Source organism: Pelophylax lessonae (assembly GCF_965119305.1).
Source record: "Pelophylax lessonae genome assembly, chromosome: 10".
In the NCBI taxonomy this organism is placed as follows: Eukaryota; Metazoa; Chordata; class Amphibia; order Anura; family Ranidae; genus Pelophylax; species Pelophylax lessonae.
The window spans coordinates 241250067-241274059 of NC_138777.1; the positions used below are offsets into that span (position 1 = coordinate 241250067).

A 23993-nucleotide genomic window follows, 5' to 3' on the forward strand; every position below is an offset into this window, starting at 1 on the left:
TCCTCCCCCTTCAATAATCCCCTCCCCCGTCTTGTGTCCCTCCTATCCCCTCCCATGTCGTATGCTGACCCTCCCCCTTCAATAATCCCCTCCCCCGTCTTGTGTCCCTCCTATCCCCTCCCATGTCGTATGCTGACCCTCCCCCTTCAATAATCCCATCCCCCGTCTTGTGTCCTTCCTATCCCCTCCCATGTCGTATGCTGACCCTCCCCCTTCAATAATCCTCTCCCACGTCGTATGCTTACCCTCCCCCTTCAATAATCCCCTCCCATGTCGTATGCTGACCCTCCCCCTTCAATAATCCGATCCCTCGTCTTCTGTCCCTCCTATCCCCTCCCATGTCATATGCTGACCCTCCCCCTTCAATAATCCCATCCCCCGTCTTGTGTCCCTCCTATCCCCTCCCATGTCGTATGCTGCTCCTCCCCCTTCAATAATCCCATCCCCCGTCTTCTGTCCCTCCTATCCCCTCCCATGTCGTATGCTGACCCTCCCCCTTCAATAATCCCATCCCCCGTCTTGTATCCCTCCTATCCCCTCCCATGTCGTATGCTGACCCTCCCCCTTCAATAATCCCCTCCCCCGTCTTGTGTCCCTCCTATCCCCTCCCATGTCGTATGCTGACCCTCCCCCTTCAATAATCCCCTCCCCCGTCTTGTGTCCCTCCTATCCCCTCCCATGTCGTATGCTGACCCTCCCCCTTCAATAATCCCATCCCCCGTCTTGTGTCCTTCCTATCCCCTCCCATGTCGTATGCTGACCCTCCCCCTTCAATAATCCCCTCCCATGTCGTATGCTGACCCTCCCCCTTCAATAATCCGATCCCTCGTCTTCTGTCCCTCCTATCCCCTCCCATGTCGTATGCTGACCCTCCCCCTTCAATAATCCCATCCCCCGTCTTGTGTCCCTCCTATCCCCTCCCATGTCGTATGCTGCTCCTCCCCCTTCAATAATCCCCTCCCCCGTCTTGTGTCCCTCCTATCCCCTCCCATGTCGTATGCTGCTCCTCCCCCTTCAATAATCCCATCCCCCGTCTTCTGTCCCTCCTATCCCCTCCCATGTCGTATGCTGACCCTCCCCCTTCAATAATCCCATCCCCGTCTTCTGTCCCTCCTATCCCCTCCCATGTTGTATGCTGACCCTCCCCCTTCAATAATCCCATCCCCCCGTCTTGTGTCCCTCCTATCCCCTCCCATGTTGTATGCTGACCCTCCCCCTTCAATAATCCCCTCCCATGTCGTATGCTGACCCTCCCCCTTCAATAATCCCCTCCCCCGTCTTGTGTCCCTCCTATCCCCTCCCATGTCGTATGCTGACCCTCCCCCTTCAATAATCCCCTCCCCCGTCTTGTGTCCCTCCTATCCCCTCCCATGTCGTATGCTGACCCTCCCCCTTCAATAATCCCCTCCCCCCATCTTGTGTCCCTCCTATCCCCTCCCACGTCGCCCGCCCTCCTTTTCTCTTACCTGTGTGTTCTTTAACAATGATTCTCATATATCCTATAAAGCCGTACGCTCGGCAAATCAGAAGCGGGATATTCGCGTTCCACAGCATCTCCGCCAAACACAGCAACGTGCTGGAAGAAAGAAGGGGAGAGTAACAAATCCCGCCCCATGGGGGAGGGGCAATCTTCACCTCAATCACCCAAAGCAGACAATCACATCACACTTGTGGTCATTCAGTGCAGTCAGGTTATTAGAAGATGATTTCTGATTGGGTGATACAGACTGCAGCCCCCCTGTTCATTCATATCAATGTAGATTTACCCCCCAGCACCCAGCGTCAGCTGGTGGGGGGGGGGGGGGGGAGTGATGACATCACCCTCCCTGACATGTGACAGCATGTGAAGCTGGTGATTGGCCGCTATGCCTGAGCGCTATCACATGGGACTCCCCCAATAACGGGCTATCTTACACCAGCTGAAGCGGTGGTGGGGGAGGGCTGGCGATGTGACTATATGGAGGGGGGGTGGGGGTCACTTTACTCTTCACCGGCAGTAAGTGACCGCGTGTTTCTGAAACATTGCTGAGATCACCGACTTACCTCTCTGGTAGCTGAGTGGCGATCACTAAAGTGAATTTGTTGAAGAAAGACGGGTCGCTGTCCAGAAGTTGGTCCGGATGCTGAATAAAAAATAAAGGCGGAGTTACAGGCAGAAGAAAAGCAGCTTTCACTGCAATATTCATTATAAATACAAAGATATCCAATGAAAAACTTTTATTTCTGCCACTAGAGGTCCTCAGCATCATTCAACCTACTTCCTCTGAGCCCAGGTTGTTCTGGACCCTCCCCCAGGCTGTGATTGGACAGTGAAGAGGGATCAGTGCAGTGATTGGCTCATCTCTCTGTTTTCTCCTCCAATCTGCACATGAATGGATGGATCTCTCACACCCAGTCATACAGAAACTGGAAGAGGCCGATGCGGGGGAAACTTTTATATGGATTTAATATCTGCCGTCCAAAAAAATCTGCCGTAGAAAACCGTCCAATCGTGTAATAGAATTTACTGATAGGTGCTCAGATCAGACAAGTAGGGACAGGGCGGTCTGGGCAAATCAGCTAAAGCGCTGTATCTGACTGAGGGGGGGCGCTGTATCTGACTGGGGGGGGGGGCGCTGTATCTGACTGAGGGGGGTGCGCTGTATCTGAGGGGGGGGCGCTGTATCTGACTGAGGGGGGGCGCTGTATCTGACTGGGGGGGGGGCGCTGCATCTGACTGAGGGGGGGCGCTGTATCTGAGGGGGGGGGGCGCTGTATCTGACTGAGGGGGGGCGCTGTATCTGACTGGGGGGGGCGCTGTATCTGACTGGGGGGGCACTGTATCTGACTGAGGGGGGGCGCTGTATCTGACTGAGGGGGGGCGCTGTATCTGACTGGGGGGGCACAATGTATCTGACTGAGGGGGGGGCACTGTATCTGACTGAGGGGGGGGCACTGTATCTGACTGAGGGGGGGGGCACTGTATCTGACTGGAGGGGAGGGGGGGAGACAAAAACAAGAGGCTGGTGGTCCTGAGATGTGCAATTCACAGAGAGGGAAGCAGCTCTCTGGTAGAAACAAGAAGGGAACAGCAGAGGGCGCTTCTAAGTGCAGTATAAAGAAGTATTTATTGCCTCAAGCAGATAAAACACTTACAAGAACCAATAGGTAAGAAGGCTCATCTGTGTAATAAAAATCACCGGGTCCCAGCGGTATCCAGGAGACATCCAGCAGGTTCTGTCCATATGGGGGGTCTCTGTGTCAGGCAGCAGCGCTGACGGAAGATCCGAGGCCGGCATGAGGAAGGAGCCAATAGGCTGCTCCGAAACGCGTTCCGACCACTTTTGACGTCACTTGCGGGTCCTGCGTTCCACACTGGTCCTCACAGCAACAATCTCCCATCCGGCTTCTACCTTCTATGGTTCTCCCCTGCCGGCTGGCCTTGGATCTTCCATCAGCGCCCCCACCTGACACAGAGACCCCCCATATGGACAGAACCTGCTGGATGTCTCCTGGATACCACTGGGACGGTGTAAACCCTGGGTACAATCTAAGCTCTGGGTACAGTCTAAGCTCCGGGTACAGTCTAAGCTCCGGGTACAGTCTAAGCTCCGGGTACAGTCTAAGCTCCGGGTACAGTCTAAGCTCCGGGTACAGTCTAAGCTCCGGGTACAGTCTAAGCTCCGGGTACAGGGTAAGCTCCGGGTACAGTCTAAGCTCCGGGTACAGGGTAAGCTCCAGGTACAGCCTAAGCTCCGGGTACAGTCTAAGCTCCGGGTACAGGGTAAGCTCCGGGTACAGGGTAAGCTCCGGGTACAGCGTAAGCTCCAGGTACAGCCTAAGCTCCGGGTACAGTCTAAGCTCCGGGTACAGTCTAAGCTCCGGGTACAGTCTAAGCTCCGGGTACAGTCTAAGCTCCGGGTACAGGGTAAGCTCCGGGTACAGGGTAAGCTCCGGGTACAGTCTAAGCTCCGGGTACAGTCTAAGCTCCGGGTACAGTCTAAGCTCCGGGTACAGTCTAAGCTCCGGGTACAGTCTAAGCTCCGGGTACAGGGTAAGCTCTGGGTACAGCGTAAGCTCCAGGTACAGCCTAAGCTCCGGGTACAGTCTAAGCTCCAGGTACAGGGTAAGCTCCGGGTACAGTCTAAGCTCCGGGTACAGTCTAAGCTCCGGGTACAGTCTAAGCTCCGGGTACAGCGTAAGCTCCGGGTACAGCGTAAGCTCCAGGTACAGCCTAAGCTCCGGGTACAGTCTAAGCTCCGGGTACAGGGTAAGCTCCGGGTACAGTCTAAGCTCCGGGTACAGTCTAAGCTCCGGGTACAGTCTAAGCTCCGGGTACAGTCTAAGCTCCGGGTACAGTCTAAGCTCCGGGTACAGGGTAAGCTCCGGGTACAGCGTAAGCTCCAGGTACAGCCTAAGCTCCGGGTACAGTCTAAGCTCCAGGTACAGGGTAAGCTCCGGGTACAGTCTAAGCTCCGGGTACAGTCTAAGCTCCGGGTACAGTCTAAGCTCCGGGTACAGTCTAAGCTCCGGGTACAGCGTAAGCTCCAGGTACAGCCTAAGCTCCGGGTACAGCCTAAGCTCCGGGTACAGTCTAAGCTCCGGGTACAGGGTAAGCTCCGGGTACAGTCTAAGCTCCGGGTACAGTCTAAGCTCCGGGTACAGTCTAAGCTCCGGGTACAGTCTAAGCTCCGGGTACAGGGTAAGCTCCGGGTACAGGGTAAGCTCCGGGTACAGGGTAAGCTCCGGGTACAGGGTAAGCTCCGGGTACAGCGTAAGCTCCAGGTACAGCCTAAGCTCCGGGTACAGTCTAAGCTCCGGGTACAGGGTAAGCTCCGGGTACAGTCTAAGCTCCGGGTACAGTCTAAGCTCCGGGTACAGTCTAAGCTCCGGGTACAGTCTAAGCTCCGGGTACAGTCTAAGCTCCGGGTACAGGGTAAGCTCCGGGTACAGGGTAAGCTCCGGGTACAGCGTAAGCTCCAGGTACAGCCTAAGCTCCGGGTACAGTCTAAGCTCCGGGTACAGGGTAAGCTCCGGGTACAGTCTAAGCTCCGGGTACAGTCTAAACTCCGGGTACAGTCTAAGCTCCGGGTACAGTCTAAGCTCCGGGTACAGTCTAAGCTCCGGGTACAGTCTAAGCTCCGGGTACAGTCTAAGCTCCGGGTACAGCGTAAGCTCCAGGTACAGCCTAAGCTCCGGGTACAGCCTAAGCTCCGGGTACAGTCTAAGCTCCAGGTACAGGGTAAGCTCCGGGTACAGTCTAAGCTCCGGGTACAGTCTAAGCTCCGGGTACAGTCTAAGCTCCGGGTACAGTCTAAGCTCCGGGTACAGGGTAAGCTCCGGGTACAGGGTAAGCTCCGGGTACAGCGTAAGCTCCAGGTACAGCCTAAGCTCCGGGTACAGTCTAAGCTCCGGGTACAGGGTAAGCTCCGGGTACAGTCTAAGCTCCGGGTACAGTCTAAGCTCCGGGTACAGTCTAAGCTCCGGGTACAGTCTAAGCTCCGGGTACAGGGTAAGCTCCGGGTACAGGGTAAGCTCCGGGTACAGCGTAAGCTCCAGGTACAGCCTAAGCTCCGGGTACAGTCTAAGCTCCGGGTACAGGGTAAGCTCCGGGTACAGTCTAAGCTCCGGGTACAGTCTAAACTCCAGGTACAGTCTAAGCTCCGGGTACAGTCTAAGCTCCGGGTACAGTCTAAGCTCCGGGTACAGTCTAAGCTCCGGGTACAGTCTAAACCAGTTTTTCTCAACCTTTTTCCAGTCGGGGCACCCTTGAAAAGTATTTTTAGTCTTGAGGCACCCCTGTCCAAGGTTCAGTTCACGTTACTGTATGTCACGGAACAAGCGCAAAACCACGCTTGTTTCTGACACACAGACAGAAAGCTCTGCTCTTTAGGGATGCCAATAATTCTTAACAGTACACCACACATTAGAAAACATGGGGTGCTTTTGTTGCGGCGTAATTTAAAAAAAAGGGTCAGGGACTTCTTTCACTGCATTTCTGCGGGTAGGGAATCCCATTGAAATTAATTTGCTGCCTTACACGCAGCACGCAGTGATGCAGATGTGAACCAAGGGCTTGTTCACATGTCAGGTTGTTTTTACCACCCCCCAACTCCTCCCCCTTTAGCTGCAGAAGCTGTGTCTGCAGCTAGAGGTATACCCAGGGTAAATGGGGCTGCACTGCACCTACCCCACAACTGTGTGCATTGCATGGTTGCGTGTAGTGATGCTGCATTTACAGGCTTAAAACAGGCGGTGAGGAGGCAACATATTGCTTCTTTACCGCCTGCCAAATGTCTCTGAAAAGCAATCTGAGCATGGATTGCTTTTCAGAGGAGCAGAAGTCCTTGCTGCTATCACAAACAAGCCCTAAAAAAAGCATTTCTGATGGTACAGCAATAGGGGGAGGGGGGGGGTCAGGATTAAGGGAACATACATATATATACTCACTCACACACACACATATGAACACATATGAACGTGCATGAACACACACACACACACACAGACACATGTATATATGCACACATACAGACACAGACAGACAGGTGTATACACATACACATATACAGACACATGTGCACACACATGTACACACACACAGACACAGGTACAAACACATATGAACACACACACATACACACACACACACATACATACACACACATACATACACACACACACACACACACATACATACACACACATACATACACACACATACACACACACACATACACACACACACATACACACACACACATACATACACACATACATACACACACATACACACACACACATACATACACACACATACATACACACACATACATACACACACATACATACACACATACATACACACACATACACATGTATAAAGCCATTTTAAAATCTTCTAGCACAGTACCTTTTCCTCATTCAGCTGGGTACTGCACTGTAGGGGAAGCAGAGATCACAGCACACTCCCTTTACTTTCACTTTTAAAGCTGATGGAGCTCCCTCGCAGTGCCGATGTACAGTTTGGCAGGGGATCTGGAGATAGGGCTCAGCTGACAGCCCTACTCTCCCACTATTCCACGGCACACCTGTGTGCCGCGGCACACTGGTTGAGAAAGGCTGGTCTAAGCTCCGGGTACAGTCTAAGCTCCGGGTACAGTCTAAGCTCCGGGTACAGTCTAAGCTCCGGGTACAGTCTAAGCTCCGGGTACAGTCTAAACTTCTGGTACAGGGTAAGCTCCTGGTACAGTCTAAACTTCTGGTACAGTCTAAGCTCCGGGTACAGTCTAAGCTCCGGGTACAGTCTAAACTTCTGGTACAGTCTAAGCTCCGGGTACAGTCTAAGCTCCGGGTACAGTCTAAGCTCCGGGTACAGTCTAAGCTCTGGGTACAGTCTAAGCTCCGGGTACAGTCTATGCTCCGGGTACAGTCTAAGCTCCGGGTACAGTCTAAGCTCCGGGTACAGTCTATGCTCCGGGTACAGTCTATGCTCCGGGTACAGTCTAAGCTCCGGGTACAGTCTAAACTTCTGGTACAGGATAAGCTTCTGGTACAGTCTAAACTTCTGGTACAGTCTAAGCTCCTGGTACAGTCTAAACTCCGGGTACAGTCTAAGCTCCGGGTACAGTCTAAGCTCCGGGTACAGTCTAAGCTCCGGGTACAGTCTAAACTTCTGGTACAGGGTAAGCTCCTGGTACAGTCTAAACTTCTGGTACAGGGTAAGCTCCTGGTACAGTCTAAACTCCGGGTACAGTCTAAACTCCGGGTACAGTCTAAGCTCCGGGTACAGTCTAAGCTCCGGGTACAGTCTAAACTTCTGGTACAGGGTAAGCTCCTGGTACAGTCTAAACTCCTGGTACAGTCTAAGCTCCGGGTACAGTCTAAACTTCTGGTACAGGGTAAGCTCCTGGTACAGTCTAAACTCCTGGTACAGTCTAAGCTCCGGGTACAGTCTAAGCTCCGGGTACAGTCTAAACTTCTGGTACAGGGTAAGCTCCTGGTACAGTCTAAACTCCTGGTACAGTCTAAGCTCCGGGTACAGTCTAAGCTCCGGGTACAGTCTAAGCTCCTGGTACAGCCTAAGCTCCGGGTACAGGGTAAGCTCCGGGTACAGTCTAAGCTCCGGGTACAGTCTAAGCTCCTGGTACAGTCTAAGCTCCGGGTACAGTCTAAGCTCCGGGTACAGTCTAAGCTCCGGGTACAGTCTAAGCTCCGGGTACAGTCTAAGCTCCGGGTACAGTCTAAGCTCCGGGTACAGTCTAAGCTCCGGGTACAGTCTAAGCTCCGGGTACAGCGTAAGCTCCGGGTACAGTCTAAGCTCCGGGTACAGTCTAAGCTCCGGGTACAGTCTAAGCTCCGGGTACAGTCTAAGCTCCTGGTACAGTCTAAGCTCCGGGTACAGTCTAAGCTCCGGGTACAGTCTAAGCTCCGGGTACAGTCTAAGCTCCGGGTACAGCGTAAGCTCCGGGTACAGTCTAAGCTCCGGGTACAGTCTAAGCTCTGGGTACAGTCTAAGCTCCGGGTACAGTCTAAGCTCCGGGTACAGCGTAAGCTCCGGGTACAGCGTAAGCTCCGGGTACAGCGTAAGCTCCGGGTACAGTCTAAGCTCCGGGTACAGGGTATAACAATAACTCACCCTAGCTCCACCGCACTGTGGGAAGATAAAGAGCGAAGTGTCGGTGCTCAGGTTGAACGTCCAAACCAAATGTTATATGAATAAAGCCGGCACACGAAAAGTCTTCTTCCAAGTAAAATTCTTTATTCCAACATGGATAGCGGTGACAACATGACAAATGTTGACGCGTTTCGGCTTTATGCTATGAGGAAGGCGTAAAGCCGAAATGCGTCAGCATTTGTCATGTTGTCACCGCTATCCATGTTGGAATAAAGAATTTTACTTGGAAGAAGACTTTTCGTGTGCCGGCTTTATTCATATAACATTTGGTTTGGACGTTCAGCCTGAGCACCGCCACTTGGCTCTTTATCTTCCCACAGTGCGGTGGAGCTAGGGTGAGTTATTGTTTAAGCTCCGGGTACAGGGTAAGCTCCGGGTACAGGGTAAACTCCGGGTACAGGGTAAGCTCCGGGTACAGGGTAAGCTCCGGGTACAGGGTAAGCTCCGGGTACAGGGTAAGCTCCGGGTACAGGGTAAGCTCTGTGTGCAGTGTAAGCTCTGTGTGCGGTGTAAGCTCTGTGTGCAGTGTAAGCTCTGTGTGCAGTGTAAGCTCTGTGTGCAGTGTAAGCTCTGTGTGCAGTGTAAGCTCTGTGTGCAGTGTAAGCTCTGTGTACAGTGTAAGCTCTGTGTACAGTGTAAGCTCTGTGTGCAGTGTAAGCTCTGTGTGCGGTGTAAGCTCTGTGTGCGGTGTAAGCTCTGTGTACGGTGTAAGCTCTGTGTACGGTGTAAGCTCTGTGTGCGGTGTAAGCTCTGTGTGCAGTGTAAGCTCTGTGTGCGGTGTAAGCTCTGTGTACGGTGTAAGCTCTGTGTACAGTGTAAGCTCTGTGTGCAGTGTAAGCTCTGTGTGCAGTGTAAGCTCTGTGTACGGTGTAAGCTCTGTGTGCAGTGTAAGCTCTGTGTGCAGTGTAAGCTCTGTGTACAGTGTAAGCTCTGTGTGCAGTGTAAGCTCTGTGTGCAGTGTAAGCTCTGTGTGCACTGTAAGCTCTGTGTACAGTGTAAGCTCTGTGTACGGTGTAAGCTCTGTGTACGGTGTAAGCTCTGTGTACGGTGTAAGCTCTGTGTACAGTGTAAGCTCTGTGTGCAGTGTAAGCTCTGTGTGCAGTGTAAGCTCTGTGTGCAGTGTAAGCTCCCGGGTACAGTGTAAGCTCTGTGTACGGTGTAAGCTCTGTGTACGGTGTAAGCTCTGTGTGCAGTGTAAGCTCTGTGTACGGTGTAAGCTCTGTGTACGGTGTAAGCTCTGTGTGCAGTGTAAGCTCTGTGTACGGTGTAAGCTCCCGGGTACAGTGTAAGCTCTGTGTACGGTGTAAGCTCTGTGTACGGTGTAAGCTCTGTGTACGGTGTAAGCTCTGTGTACGGTGTAAGCTCTGTGTACGGTGTAAGCTCTGTTTACGGTGTAAGCTCTGTGTAAGCTCTGTGTACAGTGCAAGCTCTGTGTACGGTGTAAGCTCTGTGTACGGTGTAAGCTCTGTGTACGGTGTAAGCTCTGTGTACGGTGTAAGCTCTGTGTACGGTGTAAGCTCTGTGTACAGTGCAAGCTCCCGGGTACAGTGTAAGCTCTGTGTATGGTGTAAGCTCTGTGTAAGCTCTGTGTGTTGTCCATACTCCCGACCCCATTCACGGACAGATCCGATACAAACCTGAGAAACAAAGTTCCCCGTCACGTCTTCATTCAGCTCCTGCAGCAGCTCCATGGCGGTCTCAGCCCGACTCTGATAATAAAATGGGAAAAATCTCATATTAAAGAAGTAAAAAACTCTGATTATATAAAAGTCTCATATGATTGGTTTTCCACAACAGCTTAAAGGAGAAGTATGTGGAAAGCTGGATTGGCTGCACTTCTTCTATGGTCCATTCTGCACTCCTGTGATCCGGTTTCAGCAGACCGTGGGCCGAAGTCCGCTGTCTGCTGACGTCACAGAGCCAATCCAGGCTGGGGAAAGATCGCGACCATGGAGTCCGGATCCGCCCACATGCATGGACCGACACCCGGCAAGCCTCTGAGCCAGCCACTCCCGCCCCCTCCACAGCCCAGCGCTCCAATGAGCGAGGAGGGGGCAGAGCAGAGAGCGGTGACTGACAGCCAACAGCTCTCTGCTTGGGGAGCTGGGAGAACCGAGCGATCGGTGGTATTAGATCACTCAGTTCTCAGTGTTAGAGACGGCGGGGGGGCCGATGCAGCATCCACCTAGGGAGGTTGGATTCTAAGAAAAAAAAAGGCAAGTCCATACTTCTCTTTTAAAGCAGCTTAGCAAGTCAAACACAGGTCAGAAAGAGGTCAGACACAGGTCAGAAGGAGGTCAGACACAGGTCAGAAGGTGGTCAGACACAGGTCAGGAGGAGGTCAGACACAGGTCAGAAGGAGGTCAGACACAGGTCAGGAGGAGGTCAGACACAGGTCAGAAAGAGGTCAGACACAGGTCAGAAAGAGGTCAGACACAGGTCAGAAAGAGGTCAGACACAGGTCAGAAAGAGGTCAGACACAGGTCAGAAGGTGGTCAGACACAGGTCAGAAGGTGGTCAGACACAGGTCAGAAGGTGGTCAGACACAGGTCAGAAGGAGGTCAGACACAGGTCAGGAGGAGGTCAGACACAGGTCAGGAGGAGGTCAGACACAGGTCAGAAAGAGGTCAGACACAGGTCAGAAGGTGGTCAGACACAGGTCAGAAGGTGGTCAGACACAGGTCAGAAGGAGGTCAGACACAGGTCAGGAGGAGGTCAGACAAAGGTCAGAAAGAGGTCAGACACAGGTCAGAAGGTGGTCAGACACAGGTCAGAAGGTGGTCAGACACAGGTCAGAAGGAGGTCAGACACAGGTCAGAAGGAGGTCAGACACAGGTCAGGAGGAGGTCAGACAAAGGTCAGAAAGAGGTCAGACACAGGTCAGAAGGTGGTCAGACACAGGTCAGAAGGTGGTCAGACACAGGTCAGAAGGAGGTCAGACACAGGTCAGAAGGAGGTCAGACACAGGTCAGGAGGAGGTCAGACAAAGGTCAGAAAGAGGTCAGACACAGGTCAGAAGGTGGTCAGACACAGGTCAGAAGGTGGTCAGACACAGGTCAGAAGGAGGTCAGACACAGGTCAGAAGGAGGTCAGACACAGGTCAGGAAGAGGTCAGACAAAGGTCAGAAAGAGGTCAGACACAGGTCAGAAGGTGGTCAGACACAGGTCAGGAGGTGGTCAGACACAGGTCAGAAGGAGGTCAGACACAGGTCAGGAGGAGGTCAGACACAGGTCAGAAAGAGGTCAGACACAGGTCAGAAAGAGGTCAGACACAGGTCAGAAGGTGGTCAGACACAGGTCAGAAGGTGGTCAGACACAGGTCAGAAGGTGGTCAGACACAGGTCAGAAGGTGGTCAGACACAGGTCAGAAGGAGGTCAGACACAGGTCAGGAGGAGGTCAGACACAGGTCAGAAAGAGGTCAGACACAGGTCAGAAGGTGGTCAGACACAGGTCAGAAGGTGGTCAGACACAGGTCAGAAGGTGGTCAGACACAGGTCAGAAGGTGGTCAGACACAGGTCAGGAGGAGGTCAGACACAGGTCAGAAGGAGGTCAGACACAGGTCAGGAGGAGGTCAGACACAGGTCAGAAAGAGGTCAGACACAGGTCAGAAAGAGGTCAGACACAGGTCAGAAGGTGGTCAGACACAGGTCAGAAGGTGGTCAGACACAGGTCAGAAGGTGGTCAGACACAGGTCAGAAGGTGGTCAGACACAGGTCAGAAGGAGGTCAGACACAGGTCAGAAGGAGGTCAGACACAGGTCAGGAGGAGGTCAGACAAAGGTCAGAAAGAGGTCAGACACAGGTCAGAAGGTGGTCAGACACAGGTCAGGAGGTGGTCAGACACAGGTCAGAAGGTGGTCAGACACAGGTCAGAAAGAGGTCAGACAGGTCAGAAAGAGGTCAGACACAGGTCAGGAGGAGGTCAGACACAGGTCAGGAGGAGGTCAGATACAGGTCAGAAGGTCAAACACAGGTCAGAAGGAGGTCAGAAAGAGGTCAAACACAGGTCAGAAGGAGGTCAGAAAGAGGTCAAACACAGGTCAGAAGGAGGTCAGAAGGAGGTCAGAAGGAGGTCAGACACAGGTCAGAAGGAGGTCAGACACAGGTCAGAAGGAGGTCAGACATAGGTCAGAAGGAGGTCAACTGCATGTCACATAAACCAGTCAATGAACGCTGAAGGATCTCACATGTGGGATGAATTTACCTCGAAGGAAGCTGCAATTCCCGTCATGACAATCCATCTCTGCCCACCATAGAAATGTCTTCTGTACCCAACACTTTCCTGGTAATGTTTAGTACTGCCCCGCCCACTCTCCACCCCCTTCATTGGCCCATTACTATGATGGGAGGGCATACTGACCAATAGGAACATTCAGAGCGGGGCCAATACTCAACACACCAGAAAATACAATTTGCTGATCCCAGCCGGCCAGGTTGGGTGGACCCGGGGGGGAGAATATTCTTCTGAAACGTATAAGGATTGGGTGTCTGCAGTCCTGAAGACCATCAATACCATTTGGGTGCCGACAAGTTCACTTTAATTAAGGATGGAATGTACTAAGGAACGGAGATACAATCAGTATCCTCCAACCAAGACATCCATTGGCCATCGCTGGGCTGGTCAGTGTGAATGAATGCCGATATCCTCCAACCAAAACCACCAGAAATCTCATGCTGCTGCAAATCTGATACAGACGCAATCAGCACCATGTGACAAACATACTATAAAAGTATGAGGTGGGGCCACTATATGCCGCCTCCCCATTCCCCAGGCTTGAGCGCGATTCCCATTTCCTCCGGGATTTCAATGCAAAGCTCCGGCTTCTTGGTGTAAACATACAGCCGCTGCGGGTGAATGGGCGATGGATGGAAGGCCGCAGGTGATCTCACTGCTCTGTTGTCAGCTTTCACATTTACACTGAGGAGGTGGAGCTATCTCACCGAAATCACCGCTACCAATAAAATGAAGGAACTTCAGCTTACCTTCCCGATACGACTTCTGGTGAGGAAAAAACTACGGAGAGAAACAAAATCAAATTAGTTTAGAAATTTCCATAAAAGGGTCAATCCATCAGAAACAGTTTTTCCATCTCAGGATGATGGCAGCGAGCGGTCTCCTATTCATTTCCGCAACTGAAATCCAAGCTCCACCGTTTCTTTTTATATAATCAATAACCAATATAGCCCCCCTTCTATTTATATAATCAGTGACCAATATGCCCCCCTTCTATTTATATAATCAGTGACCAATATGGCCCCCCTTCTATTTATATAATCAGTGACCAATATGCCCCCCCTTCTATTTATATAATCAGTGACCAATATGGCCCCCCTCCTATCATATATTCAGAAATCAGTATGCCCCCCCGTCTTTCCAATACCCGATAAGCCTTCCAGTCACGGACTCTGTCAGTTTCTTGATCTGTTGATGATCAACTTTTTGTGCAGCAGCAACCACAGCCTCCCAGACACTGTTCAGAAAAGTGTATTGTTTTCCTTCATCATAAATCTCCCATTTAAGAAGAGCCCAGAAGTTCTCAGTAGGGTTTAGGTCAGGTGAGGAAGGGGGCCGAGTCATTATCCTTTAATCTGTAAGGCCTTTACTGGCTCGCCATGCGTGCGATGGAGAATTTTCCTGCATACATATGCTGGTCTTCTTGAAAGATGGGACTTTTTCCTCTATCACTGCTTGAAGATAAAGTGTCTTCTAAGGCCTCTTGCACACGATACTCCTGTTTGAGCATCTCCTTTTTTCCAGACCTTTTTTCTTGTATGTATTTGCGAGTATTTAAGAGTATTCGCGTGTATTCGCGAGTATTGAGGCTTAAATTACTGACCAAAAATGCAGATTTTTCTATTTTGTTCTTACTGAAGAATACACAGCGCTTGTTTAAGCGCCTGTGTGCATAGGCACATTACAATTAATGGGCTGTATTTTAGCTCAAAAAGCTGTACTGAGCATTTTTAAGCCGCAAGATGCCCAAACAGGAGTATCGTGTGCAAGAGGCCTAAAAACTGGCAGTAGGTTTGGGAGTTGATTTTGAGTTCATCTTCAACCCAAAAAGGTCCAACTAGCTCATCTTTATTACTACCGGCCCATACCTGTACCCCTCCTCCTCCACCTTGCTGGAGCTCTGTGTCCATTACTGATCCAGGAACAGGCCCATCCATCGGCTCCCGTCAAGAGTCACTCTCATCTCATCAGTCCATAAACCGGTCTTCAGATATTTCTTGGTCCAGTCTTGTGTCTTGTTCTGTAATTGGTCGGTTTCCTTGGCCTCTTTCTCTGAGCACTGAACTCCTTCTACTTCTGGCCACTCAGGGAAGGTTGCAGTTCTGGAATTTGACAGCGTTGGAGGAGAACGGCTTCCTGGTAGCTTCACGTTTGATTCTGCTCAAATCTTTGGCAGTTAATTTGTGTCTTTTTTTTTTTGTCAATACGTTTCTTGTGACCCTGGCGGTTCTGTGATCACACCCCAATATATTAGCAATTTCCAGAGTGCTGCATCCCTCTGAACGACGTTTACAATTTCTGACTTTTCTGAGGAAGGGAAGCTGCCTAATAATTATGCACACCTTGATATAGGGTGTTGATCTCCTTAGGCCACACCCCCCCCCCATTACACAAATACCAATCACCTGATTTGCTTCAATCCAATACGCAATCAAGTTTATACAGCTTAGACAGTGTGCATGAAAAGTATAATTTGGTAAAAGTACTGGCTTGCCTAATATTCGAGCACACAGTGTGTATATATATATATATATATATATATATATATACACACACACATACACACACACACACTCTCCTATATACACCCCTATACAGTTGTGTTCATAAGTTTACACCCCCTGGAAGAATTCATGATTTCTTGGCCATTTTTCAGAGAATATGAATGATAACAGAAGAACTTTTCTCTCACTCATGGTTGGTGATTGGCTGAAGCCATTTATTATCAATCAGCTGTCTTTACTATTTTTAAATCATAACAACAGAAACTCCCCAAATCACCCTGATCAAAAGTTTATACCCCCCAGTTCTTAATACCGTGTATTGCCCCCTTTAACATCAATGACAGCTTGAAGCCTTTTGTGGTATTTGTGGATGAGGCTTGTAACGGATCAACCGGCACCCCGACCGGGTACCTCCGTTGACAGAAGCTCCTAGTGCTTCCCAAGGGCTCCAAGCACTCCACCAGACACCATAACCACCTCAGACCCCACGAACCGCCGCAGCTTGGTTAGGGTCTCGCCGTCTCCTACCCACCCTGGACCTACGACAAGGCTCCAGGTTCCTGTGGGTGAACCTCTCTTTCCCCAGAGAGTGCAGCAGGAACAAACTCTTACTAGAGCTTAGTGATTATCCAAGGGAGTATGAAGAGCATAGCAATCCCTTGTAGCAGATTCCCCCAATAAGAGACAGCACTCTAGATTGAGGGTGAAGAAGAACTCAAACTGTTTTTCTCTTACGTCCTCCGACAGTCGCCGCCTCTCCATATTCGTCACAATGGGGTAATTGACCTTTGCTCCGTAGGAGTAGCTAGGCAACAGAATATGTCAATATTAAAGCTTTTAGCATATCCCACCCCCAGGGGGTGGTCCCCTCAGTCAATACCCTCCTGCTTCCTGTATCCATACCTCAGTTTCATTGTCTAGCTATCAGGAGTTAGCTGGCTGTTTCTGTGCTGGGGCTGTTTTGTCTCAGCCTTTATCTTCTTTTTGATTTTATTTGAGTGTTTTTCTCTATCTTTACTTAGCTGTTTATTTTTTCAGCATTAGTTCTTCTGATGAAGAGGATCGTGCGGGCTGGGTCTCGGGCTGGCCCCCCTGGTCGCAGGTTGTGGGCCAGTGGCTTCCCAGCCTGCCATCGAGCGTTCAGTCAGGTTTTTTCCTGGCATGTATGAACGACCCATCCCTGTTCGCTGCAGGGATGCTGCGGTGAGGTGGCTACCTCACTGGACGCCATGCGGTTTCGCACCGCAGTTCTGCTGCGTCCTGGCTGCGACTCTCCCTGTCCTCTGTGCAGCGGCTTGTTCGCTTGTGCGGGCTCCCCACGCCATTCGGAAGGTAAGTGTACTCTGTGTGGGGACCTGTCTGTTTAGTGGGTGTCAGTCTGGGACTGTGTAACCCTGCATTCTGTACACACTATTGGGCTCCCTGTCTGGTTTGCTGCTTCTGTGGGCTGCAAGGAGGGGGGCCATCCTACACTGTGCTGTGTTGCAAGAGGTGTATTTTCTATGTGTGACAGGCTGTATGCTGTGGGACATGGTGTGACACATGTTATGCATACTTGCGGCGGCCGCTGCTGCGGTCCGCAATTTTTTTATTAGTAGCATATGCTGGCATTTCTGTGTAAGGAGAGCGGCGCTTTTGGCGGCGATCGCTCAGACCGCATGTCAGCGCTGCATGCTCTGCCTTTGCAGTCCCCCACCGGCGGCCATGTTTGTGGAGCCTTCCATAGGCTTTATAGGATCGGTCTGTATTACATCACTTCCTTTGCCCTGAGACCAGCGATCGATGCAGCAGCCTGAGGGATCTCTCCAGGTTTATCTTCCTTATTCCTGTATTCATTGCCTGAGTTTGTTGTACTTCTCCCTGTGGGGGTCAGTGTGTTGTGTGTGTGCGGTGGGCTGCGCTGCCGCGCTCTTAAAGGGACAGTACCCCTTTTTTTCCTGCAAACTTTTGGGGCATGGATTCTCAGGAAAGCAAATTTCCTCCCACTTTAGTGGGGGGCCAAGGGTCTGCTGCTTCCCCCGAAGGGGGCGATTTGGCTACCATTGTGGCTAACCTAGCTGCTCAGGTGCAGATGCTTGTGGCTGCTCAATCCACTAAACGGCCCAGAGTTTCAATTTCCTCTGATTCAGAGGGCGATGGTGATGGGGCTGCTATGGCTGGGGTCCCCTTATCGGGGTCCCGTTCATCCCTGGCCCTTGTAGGGTCGGAAGGGGAGGCAGAGGTTGAAGGGGTTGATGATTCTCCCCATGGCTCGTCTGCAGAGCTTGCAATCATGGATGAATTGGTTGCTTCTATCAAACAAACACTGCATTTGCAGGATGAACCATGTCCTCCTGCCGTCCTGGCCTCTTATGGGATGCAGCGGAGACGCAAATCATCGCAGGTTTTTCCTTGCACGGAGGATTTTCAGCGCGCTGTTAGTGAACAATGGCGCAATATAAAGAAGCCTTTTGCTGTACCTAGTAGGTTCAAGCTGCGTTATCTCTTCACACCCGCCACTGATGAACGTTGGTGTGTGCCGCCTCCGGTGGATCACGCGGTGGCGGTTTTGAATAAATCTACTGCGATTCCGGCGGAGGATACCCCAGTGTTCCGGGATCCCACGGACAGGAGGCTGGAGTCTCTTGCCCGCCATACTTACTCGGTTACCGGTTCCATGCTAAAAGCTATTTTTGCTTCCCTTATGGCAGCTCAGGCTGTCGCGGATTGGACGCAGGTGCTCAGGCGCATCCTGGTGGCTGATTCTGCCCCGCCGACAACGTTGGCTATGGTAGATCAAATTCATCAGGGTGTCATGTATTTGTGTGATGCGGACTTAGATTTAGTCCCTTTGGCTGCACGTGTGCACAGCGTGGCAGCGTTGTCACGCCGCTTGATTTGGCTGAAATGTTGGTCTGTGGACCAATGTTCTCGCAAAACTCTGGCTAATCTGCCTTATACGGGATCTCGCCTTTTTGGCGAATCCTTGGATACGCTGATAAAGGGGATCACTGGGGGTAAGAGCACGCTCTTGCCCCAGTCCCACAAGGCTAAGGTTGCTCAAGGTAAGAAGCATGCTTCGTTTAGACCCACTCAGGGGTCCTTTCGTGCCTTTCGGTCGCACTATAAGGGCAAACCCTTCAAAGGCCAAGGCTCCCAAAAGAAGCCATGGGCAGGTAAGCAGAAGTCCGGCCAGTCCGGATCCGCTGCCCATAACAATGCGGCCTGAAGGGGCGCCCTCACCCAGTTCTGGGGTGGGGGGACGTTTGCTCGGTTTTCTTCAACCCTGGCTGGCCCGCGTTCGGGACAGGTGGGTTCAGGAGATCGTTCGGTCCGGTTACAAGATCGAGTTTCTCTCTCGGCCGGCGAGCAGATTTTTTCCCCTCAAATCTTCAACTGTCTCCGGAGCGTTTGCGGGATCTGCACCTGGCGGTGCGGGACCTGCGGGCTCAGGGAGTGGTGGTTCCGGTGCCTCATCGGGACAGATTTCGGGGGTTTTACTCCAATCTGTTCACTGTGCCCAGAAAGGAGGGCAAAGTACGTCCGATTCTGGACTTGAAAGCTCTGAACCGCTTTGTGCGGGTTCGCAAGTTCCATATGGAATCCCTGCGCTCGGTGGTGGCTGCTCTAGTTCCGGGAGAATTCATGGCGTCCATCGATTTGAAGGATGCGTACCTTCACATCCCCATTTTCGAGGGTCACCAGAGGTACCTTCGATTCGCCATTGCGGAGGATCATTTCCAATTCGTGGCGCTTCCTTTTGGTCTCGCTTCGGCTCCGCGGGTGTTCACCAAGGTGCATGCACCGGTTCTGGCCTTATTGAGGGCCCAGGGCATCTCGGTCCTGGGGTATCTGGACGACATTCTGGTTCGGTCTGCGACCAGTCAGGGTCTGGTGAAAGACCTGTCCGTCACGATGCAAACTCTACAGGAGTTTGGTTGGACGATAAACTTTCAAAAATCGACGCTGTGTCCGTCGGTTTGTCTTCCCTACCTGGGAATGATTCTGGGACTCTGTTCAGGCGAAGGTCTTCCTGCCGGAAGACAAGCTCAGGACACTTCAGGAAGAAGTCAGGTCCCTCAGGGACGTTCCGTGCTCGTCCCTCCGGACGAGCATGCGGTGTCTGGGATTGATGGTCTCGGCCTTCGAGGCGATTCCCTTTGCACAGTTTCACACGAGGGGTCTCCAAGCGGAGATCCTGTCCAGGTGGGACGGGCGACCTCAATCTCTGGATCTTCAGATCTCGTTGAGTCCTCGCACCAGAAGGGATCTTCTGTGGTGGCTACAATCCCCGGCGGTGTCGGGGGGAAAGTCTTTTTGCCCTCTTTCGTGGACGGTGATCACCAGGGATGCCAGCCTGTCGGGCTGGGGTGGTGTTCTGGGCGTTCTTTCCGCCCAGGGTACTTGGTCGGAGGGGGAATCCTCCCTTCCGATCAACATTCTGGAATTGCGGGCGATAAATCTCTGCCTTCGGCGTTGGACGGACAGGCTTCAGGGCCGTCTGGTTCGGGGTGCAGACGGACAATGCCACAGCGGTGGCCTACATCAACCACCAAGGGGGCACCAGGAGTGCCCGAGCGGCTCGGGAGGTGGCCGACATTCTATCTTGGGCCGAGACGCACGTCCCGGCGATATCGGCAGTTCACATTCCGGGGGTGGAGAACTGGCAGGCGGATTATCTGAGTCGCCAGACCCTGGACCAGGGGGAATGGTCACTCCACCCGGATGTCTTCCAGATGTTGTGCGCGAAGTGGGGTCTTCTGGATGTGGACCTGTTCGCGTCTCGTCTGAACAACAAGGTGGGAAGGTTCGTGGCAAGGACGCGCGATCCTCGGGCAGACGCGTCGGACGCGTTGGTGGCTCCGTGGCATCAATATCGCCTGATGTATGCATTCCCACGGATTCAGCTGCTATCCAGGTTCCTTCGCAGGTTGTCCTCTGAACCGATCACGGTGATTCTGGTGGCGCCAGACTGGCCTCGTCGGTCTTGGTACGCAGACCTCGTGAATCTGGCGGTCGACGCTCCATGGCGTCTGCCTCTTCGAGAAGATCTTCTGTCTCAAGGACCGGTATTCCATCCTGCTTTACAGTCGCTGGCTTTGACGGCCTGGCTGTTGAAACCGAGGTCCTGAGGGATAGGGGTCTCTCCCCTGAGGTCATTCACACTTTGATGAATGCTAGAAAGACCTCCTCGGGGAAGGTTTACTACCGTACTTGGAAGGCCTATTTTGCCCGGAGTGAGTCCAGGGGGTTTTCCCCTCGCTCATACTCGGTGTCTAGGGTGTTGTCTTTCCTTCAAACGGGTGTGGACCAGCGTTTGGCGTTGGCCACGATTAAGGGTCAGATTTCTGCGATGGCCGTTCTTTTTCAACGTCCTGTGGCGTCTAACTCTTTGGTTAGCACCTTTGTTCAAGGGGTGCGACACCTGGTCCCTCCTAGAACGGAGCCTTTGCCTCCATGGGACTTGAACCTCGTTCTGTCCGTGTTGCAAAATGCTCCTTTTGAAAAGATCAGGGAGATCTCGTTGCCCATGTTGTCCAAGAAGGTCGCTTTTTTGGTGGCGATCACTTCGGCTCGCAGAGTGTCGGAGCTGGCGGCCTTGTCCTGCAGGTCTCCGTATTTGGTGATTCACTTGGATAAGGTGGTCTTGCGACCTAACCCTTCTTTTCTTCCGAAGAGGATCTCGGAATTTCACCTCAATGAGGACATTGTCTTGCCTTCGCTTTGCGCGAAGCCTAATCATCCGAAGGAGGTGGATTTGCACTCCTTGGATGTTGTTCGGGCGATCAGGGTTTACCTGTCATCGACAAAATCCTTTCGCAAAACGGATTCTCTATTTGTCCTTCCAGAGGGGTCTCGGAAGGGCATGGCGGCGTCGGCTTCTACCATCGCCAAATGGATCAGACAGACTATTGAACAGGCATATGCTTTGAAGGGAAAAGTTCCCCCTATGCCTGTGAAGGCACACTCTACCAGATCGCTGAGTGCGTCTTGGGCCTGTCATCATCGGGCCTCGGTGGCCCAGGTGTGTAAGGCGGCGACTTGGTCGTCCGTTCACACCTTCTCAAAGTTCTACAAAGTGGATGTTCAGGCATCGGCAGATGCTTCCTTTGGCCGCAAGGTTCTTAGTGCGGCAGTACCTTAGGGTCCCTTGTTTTTGGGCCCTTGGCTGTTTGGGATGTTTTTATCCCTGGGTTATTTGTTCTTCCTGGGTTGTTGCTCCTGTTGAGCAAAGTTTTTTCATGCTGCCCAGCTGGTTTCCTTCCTTTGGTAAGGTTCCTTTCTCTGATGTGGGTCCGGCGTTGCCTTAGGCGCGGCTGCGTTTCCCACCCCTCATGTATGCAGTGCTTTGGGACGTCCCCATTGTGACGAATATGGAGAGGCGGTGACTGTCGGAGGACGTAAGAGAAAACTGAATTTTTGTAAAATCTTACCTGTAAAATTCCTTTCTCTGAGTTCACCGACAGTCGCCGCCCCCGCCCCTCTTTTGGGGTTTGTTATGTACCCTACTGTTATTCTACTGAAACTGAGGTATGGATACAGGAAGCAGGAGGGTATTGACTGAGGGGACCACCCCCTGGGGGGTGGGATATGCTAAAAGCTTTAATATTGACATATTCTGTTGCCTAGCTACTCCTACGGAGCAAAGGTCAATTACACCATTGTGACGAATATGGAGAGGCGGCGACTGTCGGAGGACTCAGAGAAAGGAATTTTACAGGTAAGATTTTACAAAAATTCCGTTATTCAAACACATGCACAAAGAGATATACAAGGTGGGACAATCCCCCTTAGCAGCCAATCCACAGACACATATACATCCCATAATAAGTTTATCTTAAGGCAGATAAAACAATGGAACACAGGCACTTACCAATAACAAACCCCATCTCACCATCTAGCAAGGGTCTATAAGACACGCCTGCAATATTCTAGCAATCTGAAAAGTCAAACCATTCATCTTCATACATTTCCTGAGAGTTATTGCTGACAAATATTACTGTCCCATCTGAAGCCATCCAAACCATTCTCTCAGTGTCCCCCAAGTATCTGTCCCTCACTCCCAGTGACGGTGAACACCGTCACAAGGCTCTTTGTCTTCTCAGATGGTAAAGCTGCCCATTCTTCCTCCAGTTCCTGGAAATTCTTGGGCTGTCTTCCATGAACGGCACGTTTCAGATCTCCCCAGAGTGGTTCAATGATATTGAGGTCAGGAGACTGAGATGGGCACTCCAGAACCTTCACTTTATTCTGCTGTAGCCAATAACAGATGGACTTGGCCTTGTATTTAGGATCATTGTCATGTTGGAATGTCCAAGTACGTCCCATGTGCAGCTTCTAGGCTGATGAATGCAAATTTTCCTCCAGTATTTTTCGATAACATACTGCATTCATCTTACCATCAATTCTGACCAAATTTCCTGTGCCTTTGTAGCTCACACATCCCCAAAACATCAGCGATCCACCTCCGTGTTTCACAGTAGGAATGGTGGACCTTTTATCATAGGCCTTGTTGTCTCCTCCCCAAATGCAGCGTTTATGGTTGTGGCCAAAAAGCTAAATTTTCACTCCAAATGACTTTGTGGTAGAAGGTTTGAGGCCTGTCTCTGTACTGTTTGGTGTAGTGTAGGTGGGATACTTTGTGGTAGAAGGTTTGAGGCCTGTCTCTGTGCTGTTTGGTGTAGTGTAAGAGGGGTACTTTGTGGTAGAAGGTTTGAGGCCTGTCTCTGTACTGTTTGGTGTAGTGTAGGTGGGATACTTTGTGGTAGAAGGTTTGAGGCCTGTCTCTGTGCTGCTTGGCGTAGTGTAAGCGGGATACTTTGTGGTAGAAGGTTTGAGGCCTGTCTCTGTGCTGTTTGGTGTAGTGTAAGTGGGATACTTTGTGGTAGAAGGTTTTAGGCCTGTCTCTGTGCTGTTTGGTGTAGTGTAGGTGGGATACTTTGTGGTAGAAGGTTTGAGGCCTGTCTCTGTGATGTTTGGTGTAGTGTAAGCAGGATAATTTGTGGCAGAAGGTTTGAGGCCTGTCTCTGTGCTGTTTGGTGTAGTGTAAGAGGGGTACTTTGTGGTAGAAGGTTTGAGGCCTGTCTCTGTGCTGTTTGGTGTAGTGTAAGCAGGATACTTTGTGGTAGAAGGTTTGAGGCCTGTCTCTGTGCTGTTTGGTGTAGTATAAGCGGGATACTTTGTGGTAGGAGGTTTGAGGCCTGTCTCTGTGCTGTTTGGTGTAGTATAAGCGGGATACTTTGTGGTAGAAGGTTTGAGGCCTGTCTCTGTGCTGTTTGGTGTAGTGTAAGCGGGATACTTTGTGGTAGAAGGTTTGAGGCCTGTCTCTGTACTGTTTGGTGTAGTGTAGGTGGGATACTTTGTGGTAGAAGGTTTGAGGCCTGTCTCTGTGCTGTTTGGTGTAGTGTAAGCGGGATACTTTGTGGTAGAAGGTTTGAGGCCTGTCTCTGTACTGTTTGGTGTAGTGTAGGCGGGATACTTTGTGGTAGAAGGTTTGAGGCCTGTCTCTGTGCTGTTTGGTGTAGTGTAAGCGGGATACTTTGTGGTAGAAGGTTTGAGGCCTGTCTCTGTGCTGTTTGGCATGGTGCAAGCGGATACTTTGTGAAATTTGCGTAGTAA

General features: G+C 51.5%; 2 protein-coding genes across 2 annotated transcripts in view; both read right to left on the minus strand.

Moving 5' to 3' along the window:
- The window catches only part of DYNC1LI2 (dynein cytoplasmic 1 light intermediate chain 2), a 332150-nt gene that overhangs the window by 271132 nt on the left and 37025 nt on the right, over positions 1–23993 (minus strand). The gene's annotated exons all lie outside the window — the stretch shown is intronic.
- The window catches only part of NAE1 (NEDD8 activating enzyme E1 subunit 1), a 66559-nt gene that overhangs the window by 33186 nt on the left and 9380 nt on the right, over positions 1–23993 (minus strand). Inside the window, exons 4-7 of the mRNA XM_082269958.1 lie at positions 13641–13671; positions 10294–10365; positions 2044–2123; positions 1467–1576 (exon numbers count right to left, since the gene is read on the minus strand). Coding sequence (XP_082126084.1) covers positions 1467–1576; positions 2044–2123; positions 10294–10365; positions 13641–13671 — 293 coding nt within the window. The remainder of the gene's footprint in view (positions 1–1466; positions 1577–2043; positions 2124–10293; positions 10366–13640; positions 13672–23993) is intronic.